The sequence below is a fragment of the Carcharhinus amblyrhynchos genome, chromosome 9 (assembly GCF_965287045.1).
Source record: "Carcharhinus amblyrhynchos chromosome 9, sCarAmb.v2.hapA, whole genome shotgun sequence".
In the NCBI taxonomy this organism is placed as follows: domain Eukaryota; kingdom Metazoa; phylum Chordata; class Chondrichthyes; order Carcharhiniformes; family Carcharhinidae; genus Carcharhinus; species Carcharhinus amblyrhynchos.
Window position 1 is genome coordinate 84,331,864 of NC_137332.1, and position 13,513 is coordinate 84,345,376.

Consider the following 13,513-nt stretch of genomic DNA (forward strand, 5'->3'; position numbering starts at 1 on the left):
CATATTAGCATTGATAGAGGATTGGTTAGCTCACAGAAACAAGGGAGAGGGGATAAATGATTGTTTTGGGGTTGGGGAGCTGTAATTAGTGGAGTTCTAGAACAATCAGTGCTGGGACCACAACTATTCACAATCCATATCAATGACTTGGATGAAGGGAATGAATGGAACTAATGTCCCAATGACACGAAGAGAGGTGGGAAAAGTAAGTTACCAAGAGGAGGTAGAGAGTCTGCAAACAGATAGAGACAGAGGAAGTGAGTGGCTAAACATTTGCAGTACAACCTGGGTAAATGTGAAGGTGTCCACTTTGGCAGGAAGAATAGAAAAGCAGTAAACTATTGAAATGGAGAGAGATTGTACAACTCGGTGCTACAGAGGGATCTGGCTGTCCTGGGACATCAGTCACAACAAGTTAGTCTGCAGCTCCAGCAAGTGATTAGGAAAACAAATGGAATGTTGGTGTTTATTACAAGGAGAATGGAATATAAAAATAGGGAAGTTTTACTGCAGCTGCACAGGGTCTCAGTGAAACCACATCTGGAATACTGTCTACAGTTTAGGTCTCCTTATTTGAAAAAGGATATCATTGTATTAGAAGCAGTTCAGAGAAGATTCACCCGACACATTCCTGGGGTGAGGGGTTACCTCATGAAGAAAAGTTGGACAGGTTGGGCCTGAACCCATTGGAGTTTAGAAGAATGAGAGGTGATCTTATTGAAACATATCAGATTGTGAGGGGACTGACAGAGTGGAGACCAGGAGGATGGTGCCTCTTCTGGGGCAGAGTGAGATGAGAATACAGAGGAACAAAGAGAATGAGTGATGTGCCATTGGGATCGATGCTGGGTCCATTGTTATTTGTCATTTATATTCATGATTTGGATGAGAATATAGGAGGTATGGTTAATATGTTTGCGGGTGACACTGAGATTGGTGGCATAGTGGACAGTGAAGAAAGTTATCTCCAATTGCAACCAGAATTAGGCCAGTGGGCTGACGAATGGCAACTGGAGTTTAATTTAGATCAATGTGAGGTGATGTATTTTGGTAGATTGAACCAGGGCAGGACTTACTCAGTTAATCGTAGGGCATTGGAGAGAGAGTTACAGAACAAAGAAATCTAGGGGTACATGTTCATCGCTCCATGAAAGTGGAGTCACAGCTGGGCAGAGTGGTGAAGAAGGCATTCGGCATGCTTGGTTTCATTGGTCAGAACATTGGATACTGGAATCGGAACGTCTTGTTGAAGTTGTACAAGACATTGTTTGATTTTACTTTGGAAGCTTTTGACTGCATTTCCGGTTCGCGGGGTTTTTTTGAGTACTTTTTATTTCCGTAGCGGAAGTTAGGCGAGGGGCTCGTCGGGAAGGGAGAGCTGGGGGGTATTAAAAAAAGGCAATAATAGACAGCGGGCAGCATCGGGAGCGGGCAGCGGAGTGAGTGGGAGCAGAGTGAGAGCTATAAGGGCTTTGGCTCACTGGCTCAGGCGAGAGCAGGCTTAGAACATAAGGACATGAGAATTAGGAGCAGGAGTAGGCCATCCAGCCCCTCGAGCCTGCCCCGCCATTCAATAAGATCATGGCTGATCTGTCGTGGCTCAGTTCCACATTCCCGCCCTCTCCCCATAACCCTTAATCCCCTCGCTTATCAAAAACCCATCAACCTGCGTCTTAAAAATATTTAGCGAGGTAGCCTCCACCACTTCAACGGGCAGAGAATTCCAGAGATTCACCACCCTTCGAGTGAAGAAGTTCCTCCTCAACTCCGTTCTAACCCGCCCCCCTTTATCCTGAGGCTGTGCCTCCGAGTCCTACTGTCCTTTCTGAGCGGGAAGAGCCTCTCCACCTCTATCCTATCCATCCCATTCATCATCTTATACGTCTCAATGAGATCTCCCCTCATTCTTCTAAACTCTAACGAGTACAAGCCTAGTTTATTCAGCCTTTCCTCATAGCTCAACCCCCTCAACTCCGGTATCAGCCTAGTAAACCTCCTCTGCACTCCCTCCAAGGCCAAAATACCCTTGCGTAAGTATGGCGACCAAAACTGCACACAGTACTCCAGCTGCGGCCTCACCAATGCCCTATACAGCTGCAGCAAGACCTCCCTACTTTTATATTCAATCCCCCTCGCTATGAAGGCCAGCATCCCATTCACCTTCCTGACCACCTGCTGCACCTGCAGGCTGGGTTTTTGCGACCCATGCACAAGGACCCCGAGGTCCCTCTGCACTGTCGCCTGCTGCAGTTTTTCGCCCCGTAAGTAATAGTCCTTCCTACCATTATTCCTACCAAAGTGGACCACCTCGCAATTGCCAACATTAAATTCCATTTGCCATTTCCTGGCCCATTCGCCCAGCCTATCCAGATCCTTCCTCAGACTCTCCACACCCTCCGCGCAATTTGCTATTCCACCAATCTGTTCCACCAACATACCATTTGTCTTCCTAATCACTTGCTGTAGCTGCAGTCTAGGCAACGTGAGTTACTGGTTCCATCTTTGCTGTGTTCCATTTTGGGATATATAATTCCAAGGGAGGTCAGGACATGGCAGGGGCTATGGGGAGATGCGTTAGCTGTGTTAGGTGCCACATGTGGGAGTTCCTGCAGGCATCACGTTTCCCGAAGGCCCAAATCTGCGTCAAGCGTTTAGAGCTGCAGCGTTTGAGGGCCCGGGTCAGGCAGTTAGAGCTGCGTTTAGAGGATGCATTTCTGGTTCGGGAGAACGAGGAGATAATGGCTATGAACCATGGACAAGTGGAGGTCCCAGGGCCTGGTAACAATAGGGGTACCATTCGCATACACACGGGACAAGGTAGGTTAGGAAAATGCTTTGTTAAGATGGCGGCGCGGGCTCGTGGGGCCGAAGGGCCTGTTTCCCGTGCTGGGTTGTTCTTTGTTCTTTGTTTATTGGTAAAGCCACACTTGGAATACTGTGTACAATTCTGGTCACCCTGTTACAGAAAGAATATTATTAAACTAGAAAGAGTGCAGAAAAGACTAGGCTGCTACTGGGACTTGGTGATTTGGGTTATCAGGAGAGGCTGGATCGACTGGGACTTTTTTGTCTGGAGCGTAGGAGGCTGAGGGGTGACCTTGTAGAGGTCAATAAAATAATGAGGGGCATAGATCAACTCGATAATTTATATCTTTTCTCAACGGTAGGGGATTCTAAAACTAGAGGACATCGGTTTAAGGCGAGAGGGGAGAGATACAGAAGTGTCCAAATGGGCAATTTTTTCACACAGAGGTGGAACAAACTGCCAGAGGTCGTAATAGAGGCGGACACAATTTTGTCTTTTAAAAAGTATTTAGGCAGATACATGGGTAAGATGGGTATAGACGGATATGGGCCAAATGCAGCAATTGAAGTTACGGCTTTAAAAAAAAAGGGCAGCATGAACAAGTTGAGTTGAAGGGCCTGTTTCCTTGCTGTAAACCTCTATGACTCTATGAGATAAAGTGAGGGAGAAACTGAGAGGAATAGAGGGAGGGAGAATGAGAAGGGAGAAAGAAAGAGTGAACGAGAGGGAACACAAAGAGTGTGAGACAGGAAGGACAAGAAAGGGAGACAGTGAGAGTGTGAAGGACAGAAACATAGACTAATGAAGAGTTACTCAGAGAGTGAAAGAGACAGCAATTGAGGGAGTGATATCAACAGAGACAGAGACTGAGGGACAGATCGAGAAAGAAAGACTCAGACTGAGAGAGCGAGTGAGGGATAAATATTGAGAGAGAGAGACAGCGAGTGAGGGAGAGACATCGAGAGAGTGAGAGACAGAGACTGAGGGACAGAGTCTGAGGGTCAGAAACTGAGGGTCAGAGACCCTCAGTCTCTGTCCCTCAGCCTCTGTCCCTCAGCCTCTCTGGAGAGAGAAGAAGAGGAAGTGAAAGGTGCTGACGTGGTTTCTCTGGGTCAGACCATTTACAAACTGAGGAACAGGCAGTGAGACTCTCACAGGCTGCAGCTTTATAAAGCAGAGCCCAGTGAAGGGAGAGTTTATCAGTAACCAGGCACAGGGACACGAGCACACACCATGATTTCAGCCATCCAGCTGCTCTGGCCTCTGGCATTCTGCATCGCAGGTACAAATCTCTCTCCTTCCACCTTGAATATTTCCCTGCTCTCCATTTCAATCCAATTCTCCTGACTTGTGATTGAAGGGAAAATGCTGAAAGGAGAGGAACAGTCAGTGTCTCCAACAATATCTCATTGTACAGCCTCTTTCTGTGACAGTTCTTACTTCACTCTGTTTCTCTATTACCCCTCAGGTATCAGTGGAGACATCAGCGTGACCCAGACTCCCCCGGTGCTGTCAGTGAGCCTGGGCCAGACCGCCACCATCACCTGTACAGCCAGTCAATCTGTTAGCAGTAACATGAATTGGTACCAACAGCGAGAAGGACAGAAAACAGCTCTGCTGATCTATGATGCAACAAATCGATTCACAGGAGTATCCGACCGATTCACCGGCAGTGGATCTGGGACAAGTTTCACCCTGACAATCAGCAATGTTCAGAATGAGGATGTCGCTGATTATTACTGTCAGCAAGGGAGCAGCTACCCTCTACACAGTGATACAGAGCCTTACAAAAACCCCAATACACACAGCACCACCTCCTGTACTGACACATCCCACAGTTTTATATAATATATAATAATGGACACACAGTCCCACCTCCTGTACTGACACATCCCACAGTTTTATATAATATATAACAATGGACACACAGTCCCACCCCCTGTACTGACACATCCCACAGTTTTATATAATATATAATAATGGACACACAGTCCCACCTCCTGTACTGACACATCCCACAGTTTTATATAATATATAATAATGGATACACAGTCCCACCTCCTGTACTGACACATCCCACAGTTTTATATAATATATAATAATGGACACACAGCACCACCTCCTGTACAGACACATCCCACAGTTTTATATAATATATAATAATGGACACACAGTCCCACCTCCTGTACTGGCACATCCCACAGTTTCATATAATATATAATAATGGACACACAGTCCCACCTCCTGTACTGACACATCCCACAGTTTTATATCATATATAATAATGGACACACTGTCCCACCTCCTGTACTGACACATTCCACAGTTTCATATAATATATAATAATGGACACACAGTCCCACCTCCTGTACTGACACATCCCACAGTTTTACATAATATATAATAATGGACACACAGTCCCACCTCCTGTACAGACACATCCCACAGTTTTATATAATATATAATAATGGACACACTGTCCCACCTCCTGTACTGGCACATCCCACAGTTTCATATAATATATAATAATGGACACACAGTCCCACCTCCTGTACTGACACATCCCACAGTTTTATATCATATATAATAATGGACACACTGTCCCACCTCCTGTACTGACACATCACACAGTTTTATATAATATATAATAATGGACACACTGTCCCACCTCCTGTACTGACACATCCCACAGTTTTATATAATATTTAATAAACACAAGAAAGGAAACTGAACAAATTATTTGCACTGTCCACGACACAGTCCAGTCCCTGTGGTGTCTACGACTCGCTGAAGGACTCGAGTTACCCCCTTACTCTCCATTTCCACATATCAAGAGCAACTGAAAGATTTATCGTCTCAAATTAGAATTCTCAACTCTCCCAACAAAACACAGAGATATTGAGAGAAACAGAGAGAGAGAAACAGTGAGAGAGAAAGAGATGAGTGAGTGAGTCAGAGAGCAGAGGTTTTTGTACAGCTCCTCCACTGGAAGCTGTCAGTGTGCCTTACGTTCGGTAAAGGAACCAAACTCAGACTGAGTAAGTAAAGCCCAATCCTCCGTTATTAACCCTTTCAATGCTGAAACTTTCTCAAACACAAATGCTGAATAGTTGAAGGTGTTAGTGAGGAAGCTGCAGTCAATGAAATGGTTGATTGAAGAACACTGTGTAGAACAGGGAGTCCAGCTGTATTTCTTTCCTTCCATTCCCCCCTTTAAGCAGCAAGATATAAGTAAGCAGCTTTTACCCACCGTGTGGAGGAGATCTGGACGTTTGCAGACTGTGTTCACATTCCTGCAGCATGGAGTGAAATCACTCTCTAGACTCCTGTCAGTCTCAGTCTGACACACACAGGCAGAGTTTGATGTGAAGTTGAACTCTCTGTCTCACTCTCTGATATAACTGATCACAGCAGCAGCACAGTCAGACACCGAGGTGCCACCTGCCCCAGCTTTCACTCTGCTCTCTCCACTCCCTGCTTATCTCTTGCTGAAGTTCTGATGACAAACAGCCACAGCAGGGCTCACAATCCAGTGGCTTCAGTGTTCCAGGCTTTTGGGGAGACTCCCTGTTACTTTCTCTTTGGGATGAGTTCAATCCGACATTTATCCCAGATCCAACATCACTGAAAATGCTGATTGTTCTCATTGCTGTGTGTGGGATCTTGCTGTGTACATGCTGTGACCAGTCCACAGACTGGGTCCCTCATTTGTTAACTTCCTGAACCGGATCCCAATTTTGTTTTCCTCTGGGTGAGGAGTAATCAGCTGGAATCCCGCCCTCGATTGGTCACAACAGGGTTCATTTAAAATGGATCCCTTCACCCGTGGAAACCTTACACAGTCCATGTAGTTTTTTATTAGCCATTGAATCCCTACAGTGCAGGAGGAGGCTATTCAGTCCATTGACAGAATTACGAGGGACAGAGATAGGGTAGATATGAGGAAACTTTTCCCCTTAATCACAGAGGCAGCAGATTTTGAGAGACGTGAGGGAAATCTTTTCACTCGATTCTCCAAAAGAGCTTCTTACCCAGGCTCCCTGTAACCCTGCGCATTTACCATTGCTAACCCACCTAAAGAACACACTCGGGGTAATTTAGCATGGCCAATCCATCTAACCTGCAGACCTTTGGAATGGGGGAGGAAACTGGAGCACCCCGAAAAATGTCTCAACTCACATTCTGTCACCCCAGCACCAGTACACACAGCTCAGGGATACAGTTGGAATTTTAACCCATTTCCCTGTTGTTTCCTGAAATGTAACAAACAAACATGTCTTTCACCCAGAGTCAGTTTACTTTGAATTCAGACCATTTCCACATTCTGGGATATAACTCAACAGGAGATGGGTTTTGGATTCAGCTGAGATGTAACAATCAGTCTCCATTGTCTCCGTAACCACAGGAGATTAAAGTTTCTATTTTCTGTTTGAAGAAGTCCCTGACACCATTCAGGTGTGATATTCCATCTTCTCTCGGGTCTGGTCAGTCAAATATAATCCACATTGGAATTTTCCAGAAGTTGGTCACTTTACATTCTCGGCCATCTTGGTTCAGTCAGCGTGTCATAGACATTTACAGCACAGAAAGAGGCCCTTCAGCCCATCCTGTCTCTGCTGGCCATCAAGCTCCTAACGATTCTAAACCCATTTTCCAACACTTGATCCGTAGCCTTGTGTGCTTTGGAATTTCAAATGCTCATCTAAATACTTCTTCAATGGTGTGAGGGTTCCTGCCTCTACCACCCTTTCAGGGAGTGAGTTCCAGATTCCCAACACCCTCTGGGTGAAAAGGTTTTTCCTCCAATCCCTCAAAATCTTCTGCTTCTGAAATTAAATCTCTGCTCCATGGCTTTTGAATCGACTGCTAAAAGGGGAAAAGTTCCTTCGTATCTGCTCTGTGTCTTCATAATTCTGACCTGCTGCAGTTATTCAGGGCTTTGGTGAGGCAGCACTGGGAATATTGTGCACAGTTTTGGTCTCCCTATCTCAGGAAGGATATTTTTGCTCTAGAGGGAGTGCAGAGAAGGTATCCCAGACTGATTCCTGTTATAATGGGACAGATGTATGAGGAGAGATTGAGTTGGTTAGGACTTATATTCATTGGAGTTCATGGGATGAGGAAACAACTCATGGAGACTTATAAAATTCTAACAGGTTAGCGGGAATAGTGAGGTAAATACATGGGGTTATGGGGAAAGAGTTGATCAGACTCGATAGGCCGATACAGGAAGCATGTTCCCAATGCTGGGAGGGTCCAGTTTGAGGCATCATAGTCTGAGAATATGGGGTAAACCTTTTAGGACTGGGGTCAGAAGAAATTCCTTCACCCAGTGAGAGGTAAACCTGTGGAATTCACTATCACAGAAAGCAGTTGAAGCCAAAATATTGTACGTTTTCGAGAAAGAGTTTGATTTAGCTCTTGGGGTAAATCGGATGAAAGGATTTGTTGGGGAAGGCAGGATCTGACTTCTGATTGGATGATCAGCCATGATCATGATGAATAGTGGAACAGGCTCAAAGGGCCAAATGGCCTATTCCTGTTCCTATTTTCTGTGATTCTATGCAGACCAGCATTTATCACCCATCCCTAATTGCCCTGGTGAAGATGATGCTGAGGTGGTGGAATAAGTTCTACTCCAATGAGTATCGGCCCAACTTGCTCAAGCTTTCCTCATAAGACAATCCCTTACTCGGTGGAATCAGCTGAGTGAACCATCTCTGAACTCTTTCCAATTCTCCGATATCTTTCCTTAAGTAAGGAGACCCGAAGTGTCCACAATATTCTAAGTGTGATTTTCCCAATGTGCTGTAGCAAAACATCCCTCCTTTTATACTCATCCTCATTGGAATGAAGAGCAACATTCCATTTGCCTTCCTAATTTTTTGCTGTTCCTGGATGCAAAGGCACCCAGATCACTCGATAGAATCTCTCCAGTTAACCAGTATTCTGCTCTATTCTCCTGCCAAATTGGACAACCTCACATTTTCCCACATTATTCTCCATCTGTCAATGTTTTCTCACTCACTGAACCTATCACTATTCCTTTTCAGACTCTCTATCCTCCTCACAACTTGCATTTCTACTTTTCATTTTATCATCAGTAAGTTTAGTGACATTACTCTCATTCCCTTCATCCAGCTCATTAATATAGATTGTAGAGTTAAATCCCAAACAGCAACCATCTTCCTTTGTGCCGGGTATAACTCCAACCAGCGGAGAGTTTTCTCCTGATTCCCATTGGCTCCAGTTTTGCGATGGCTCCTTGGTGCCACATTTGCTCAAATGCTGCCTTGATGTTAAGGGCAGTTTCTCTCACCTCACCTCTGGAGTTCAGCTCTTTTCTCTATGTTTGAAACAAGGCTGTAATGAGGTCAGGAGCTGAGTGACTCTGGAGGAACACAAACTGAGTGTCAGTGAGCAGATTATTGCTGAGTAAGTGCTGCTTGGTATCACTCTGGATATGTTCAGATCACATTGCTGATGATCGAGAGTAGACTGATGGGGAGGTTATTGTGCGGATTGGATTTGTCCTGTTTTTGTGTACAGTTCATAACCGGGTAATTTATCACAATGTTGGGTTGATGCCAGTGTTGTAGATGTACTGGAACAGCTTGGCTGGGGACATGGGAAGTTCTGGAGCACAAGTCTTCAGGACCTCCGGAGGAGGTCGAGATGGACCATCCACTCGGAACTTCTGGCTGAAGATTGCTGCAAATGCTTCAGCCTTATCTTTTGTACTGATGTGCTGGGTTCCTCCATCATTGAGGATGGGGATATTTGTGGTGCCTCCTCCTCCAGTGAGTTGTTTAATTGTCCACCACCATTCACGGCTGGATGTGACAGGACTGCAGAGCTTAGATCTGATCCATTGGTTGTGGGATGGTTTAACTCTGTCTATCACTTGCTGCTTCTGCTGTTTGGCACACAGTCTCTGTGTTGTAGCTTCACCAGGTTAACACCTCATTTTTCAGTATGTCTGTTGTTGCTCCTGCCATGTCCTCCTGCACTCTTCATTGAACTGAAAGCAGCAGAGAATCCACAGAAACAGACTGATGTTTGTCTGATGTGTCTGTGTGTTTATTAGTTATCTGAGCAGATAGCAAGAGTTTCAGCAGCAACAAAGATGTTTCTCTAGTTCACCTCCCACTTTCCCCATCCACTTCCAAAATCCTTACGGGGAAAGGGCCAGCACCTGTCATATCCCCCCTCTAAACTACAGGCCTCCCATCTTTCAGATGAGACAATCTGATATCTGCCCTCTCAGGGGGTGTAAAAGATCCCATGGAACTACTGGATGAAGAGCAGGTGATTTTTCCCTGGTGAAGTGTGTTTGGAGAATTTGGGAGGGATTACAAACAAGAAACTCTGCCTTTGTTTTTTTTCAAGGAGATTAGGGCATGCTTCTCTCTCCTGAGAGTGATACCACTACAGCCTGGGAAGCCCACATTCTTTGGCTAGGAAATATAGTCGGCATCAAGGGAGCATCTTATGGATGGATGTAGTTTCCAATAAGCACAATAAGAGTTGAAGGATCTAGGCCATTATTTCCGAATGATTAAGAGCAAGTTTGTGCCCAGTGGTTAGGGTAGCAGATCCCGATCCCTTCCCTTATTAGCGTGAGTCTCCTGATGGACACTGCAAAGCTCAGAGTGCTGCAAATTCATTCCACAAATATATGCCCAAAAATCGGGTGGGAAAATCTTCTGTTTTCCCGCCCACTGGGCACTTAGTTTCCTTGTGGGAAAATCACCCTGCAAGAGTCTACTTGCAGCTTCTTCAGTTTTTATTTAATTTTGCCCACATTTGCAGATATTCCTTTGTACCACTACTGACTCTTCATAAAGCACCAGCATCACTTTCTTTGCTATTTGTTTTTCGTGTGCATCACATGACTCCGTGAGTTGCATTCTCCACTTCAGGGTGGAAGGTTGTGGGTTCGTGTCCCACTCCAGGAAATTGCTAGGTGCCTTTTATCAAATGAAATGCTAAATTGAGGTCACGTCTCGCCTCTCAGGTGACCATAAAATATGTCATGGGACCACTTTGAAGAAGAACATCAAGTCCTCCCTGGTGCCCTGGCTAATGTTTATCTCACTGTTGTTTCTAGGATCTTGCTGTATTGAATGAGCTGTTTCTTATTTTACAGCAGTGACAGGTGAAAGGCACTATACAAATGCAAGGCTTTATTTCAACACAGCAAAGAACCAATATATCTCCACATACAAGTTACCTTTTTGCTCTCTAATCAGCCCTATTTAATCCTTAGTTATCCCCTTGCCAATGTCCCACGCTATTGCTTGATGAACATCTCTGTCCTGAACTCTGTCTCCAGCTCGAATATCCTCCCACTGCTCTGACACTGATTTACCTTCAAGTTGCTGTTTCCGGTTCATTTTGGAAAATTCCAGTTTGGTGAAATTGGCCTTTTCCCAATTTAAAACGTTTACTCTCGATCGATCTTTCCCCTTTTCTGTAGCTACTCTAAATCTATTATGATCATTATTACCCAAATGCTCTCTCACTGATACACCTTCCACATGCCCAGTTTCATTCTCTAAAACTGCTAAAACTGCCCGTTCTCTTGTTGGGATTGTTCCGTAAGGGTTAAAAAAGTTCCCCCGGAATGGATTTTCAGAATTCTGCAACGTCGAAACATTGACACTGATTTGATCCCAGTTAATATTCGGGATGTTGAAAGCCTGAAAATGGCAGTGATTAAAATTCCTTCTCTTCTCTTCCAGCCCGTGAGAATTCACAACCCACGCTGACCCTGCTGCCCCCCTCCCCGGAGGAGGTCAAGACCAAGGGCACTGCCACCCTGGTGTGCCTTGCCGATCACTTCTATCCCGATGAGGTGGAGGTGAAGTGGAAGAAGGATGGTGCAGCCATTTCCAACGGGGTTCAGACCAGCAACTACCTGCGAGCTTCGGACAACACCTACAGCGTCAGCAGCCTGCTGACCCTCTCTGGCTCTGACTGGGAGTCCAACGCTCTCTTCTCCTGTGCCCTCACCCACGTGAGCCTCTCCTCACCCCTCAGCAAGAGTGTCAGGAGTTCAGAATGTGCCTAGAGTGTTAGAGACAGTCCACAGAGGAGACACAACTTGGAGTAGAACAGGGGTGAGCTGGGAGGGCAAAGGTCACTGTCAGCATTGAATTACAACTCTCTTCCTTCTGGGGACTGAGTCTGAGACACTTCCGAGGGTCAGGGGTTAAAGAACATTGTTGGGATATTGTAGAGGGAGCTTTACTCAGTATTAACCCCATGCTTTTCCTTTACTGGGAGTGTTTGATGGGGACAGTGTGGATTTGTGATAACAAGTAAAACCTCTCGAAGATGCTGAAGACTGTGAGCTGTACAGAAATAATGTGACCCTCTGAAGTATCTGCTTCAGTAAACCAGACCTCCTTCCTGCTCACCCTGCAGTTACAATTGAAGCTTTCGTCACTGTTTAAAGGGACAGGATTCTCATGTTATTGAGAAAATCTCCACAAGTGTTGTAATAAACCTCCATTCTCCCTGTGAATTTCTCCAGCTTCCTCTGGCTGGGCTGTTTATTCAAGTCTTTTTTCTGTCAATGTCAATGTGTAAAAGGTAATAAACATTAAGAATATTCAGTATATGTCTGGTGAGTGCTTTGGAAATGTCCCACCTCCCCATCAGCTGATTGGCTGCATTTCACCAAGTGATTGTCCTGATTGGTTGTTTGGCCTGTCAATCAATGACACAGTAAGAAGTCTCACAACACCAGGTTAAAGTCCAACAGGTTTATTTGGTAGCACAAGCCACTTGCTTTCGGAGCGCTGACCCTTCATCAGGGGAGTGGGAATTCTGTTCACAAACAGGGCGTTTAAAGACACAAACTCAATTTACAATTTTGTCTTTAAATGCCCTGTTTGTGAACAGAATTCCCACTCCCCTGATGAAGGGACAGCGCTCCGAAAGCGAGTGGCTTGTGCTACCAAATAAACCTGTTAGACTTTAACCGGATGGTGTGAGACTTCTTACTGTGTTTACCCCAGTCCAACACTGGCATCTCCACATCATAATCAATGACACATCAGCAGAAGATTGGATTCAAATCCAATGATCAATCATTTGAAAATGATCAGTTTGATCTGGAATCTCTTGAGTGACAAGATTGAAAACAGGAAAGAAACTGAAAGTTGCTGGGATTAAACCATCACAATCACAATTCTCCATCCCATATTCACCACCTCCCCCTTGACCTCACCATCTCACACGGTCCCACTACTCCCATAGTTTCAAAGAGTAACTCTTGGTGATGGACATTGAATTCCCCACCCAGAGTACATTCTGTGTCCTTACCACCCTCAGTGCTTCCTCCAAGTGGTGTTCAACATGGAGGAGAACTGATTCATCAGCTGAGGGGGGGACGGTATGTGGTAACCAGAGGAGGTTTCCTTGTCCGTGTTTGACACGGTACCGAGAGACTACATGGAGTCTGGAATGTTGTTGAGGATTCCCAGGATAACTCCCTCCTGACTGTATCCCACTGTGCCTTCTGTGCTGGGAGATTGGAGGTAGTGAACACGGTTCACCATTTTCTCCCGTCTCAGTAACAAACATCCAGCTGCTCGAACTGGTACAGTAAAACGGTATTGACCGTTTCCTGGTGTCAGGTGTAGTGAGTGAGAGGGAAAAATTTAGACTGGGGACTCAAAATGTCACTCAGTGAATTTT

General features: G+C 45.3%; 1 gene segment (V, D, J or C); it reads left to right on the forward strand.

The window, feature by feature from the left end:
- The first annotated feature begins 4,039 nt into the window (after positions 1-4,039).
- On the forward strand, positions 4,040-11,879 carry LOC145348443 (Ig kappa chain V region Mem5-like). The segment is given in 4 exon segments: positions 4,040-4,088; positions 4,275-4,577; positions 5,806-5,844; positions 11,551-11,879. Coding segments are annotated over 4 exon segments (720 nt in total).
- The last annotated feature ends 1,634 nt before the right edge of the window (positions 11,880-13,513 follow it).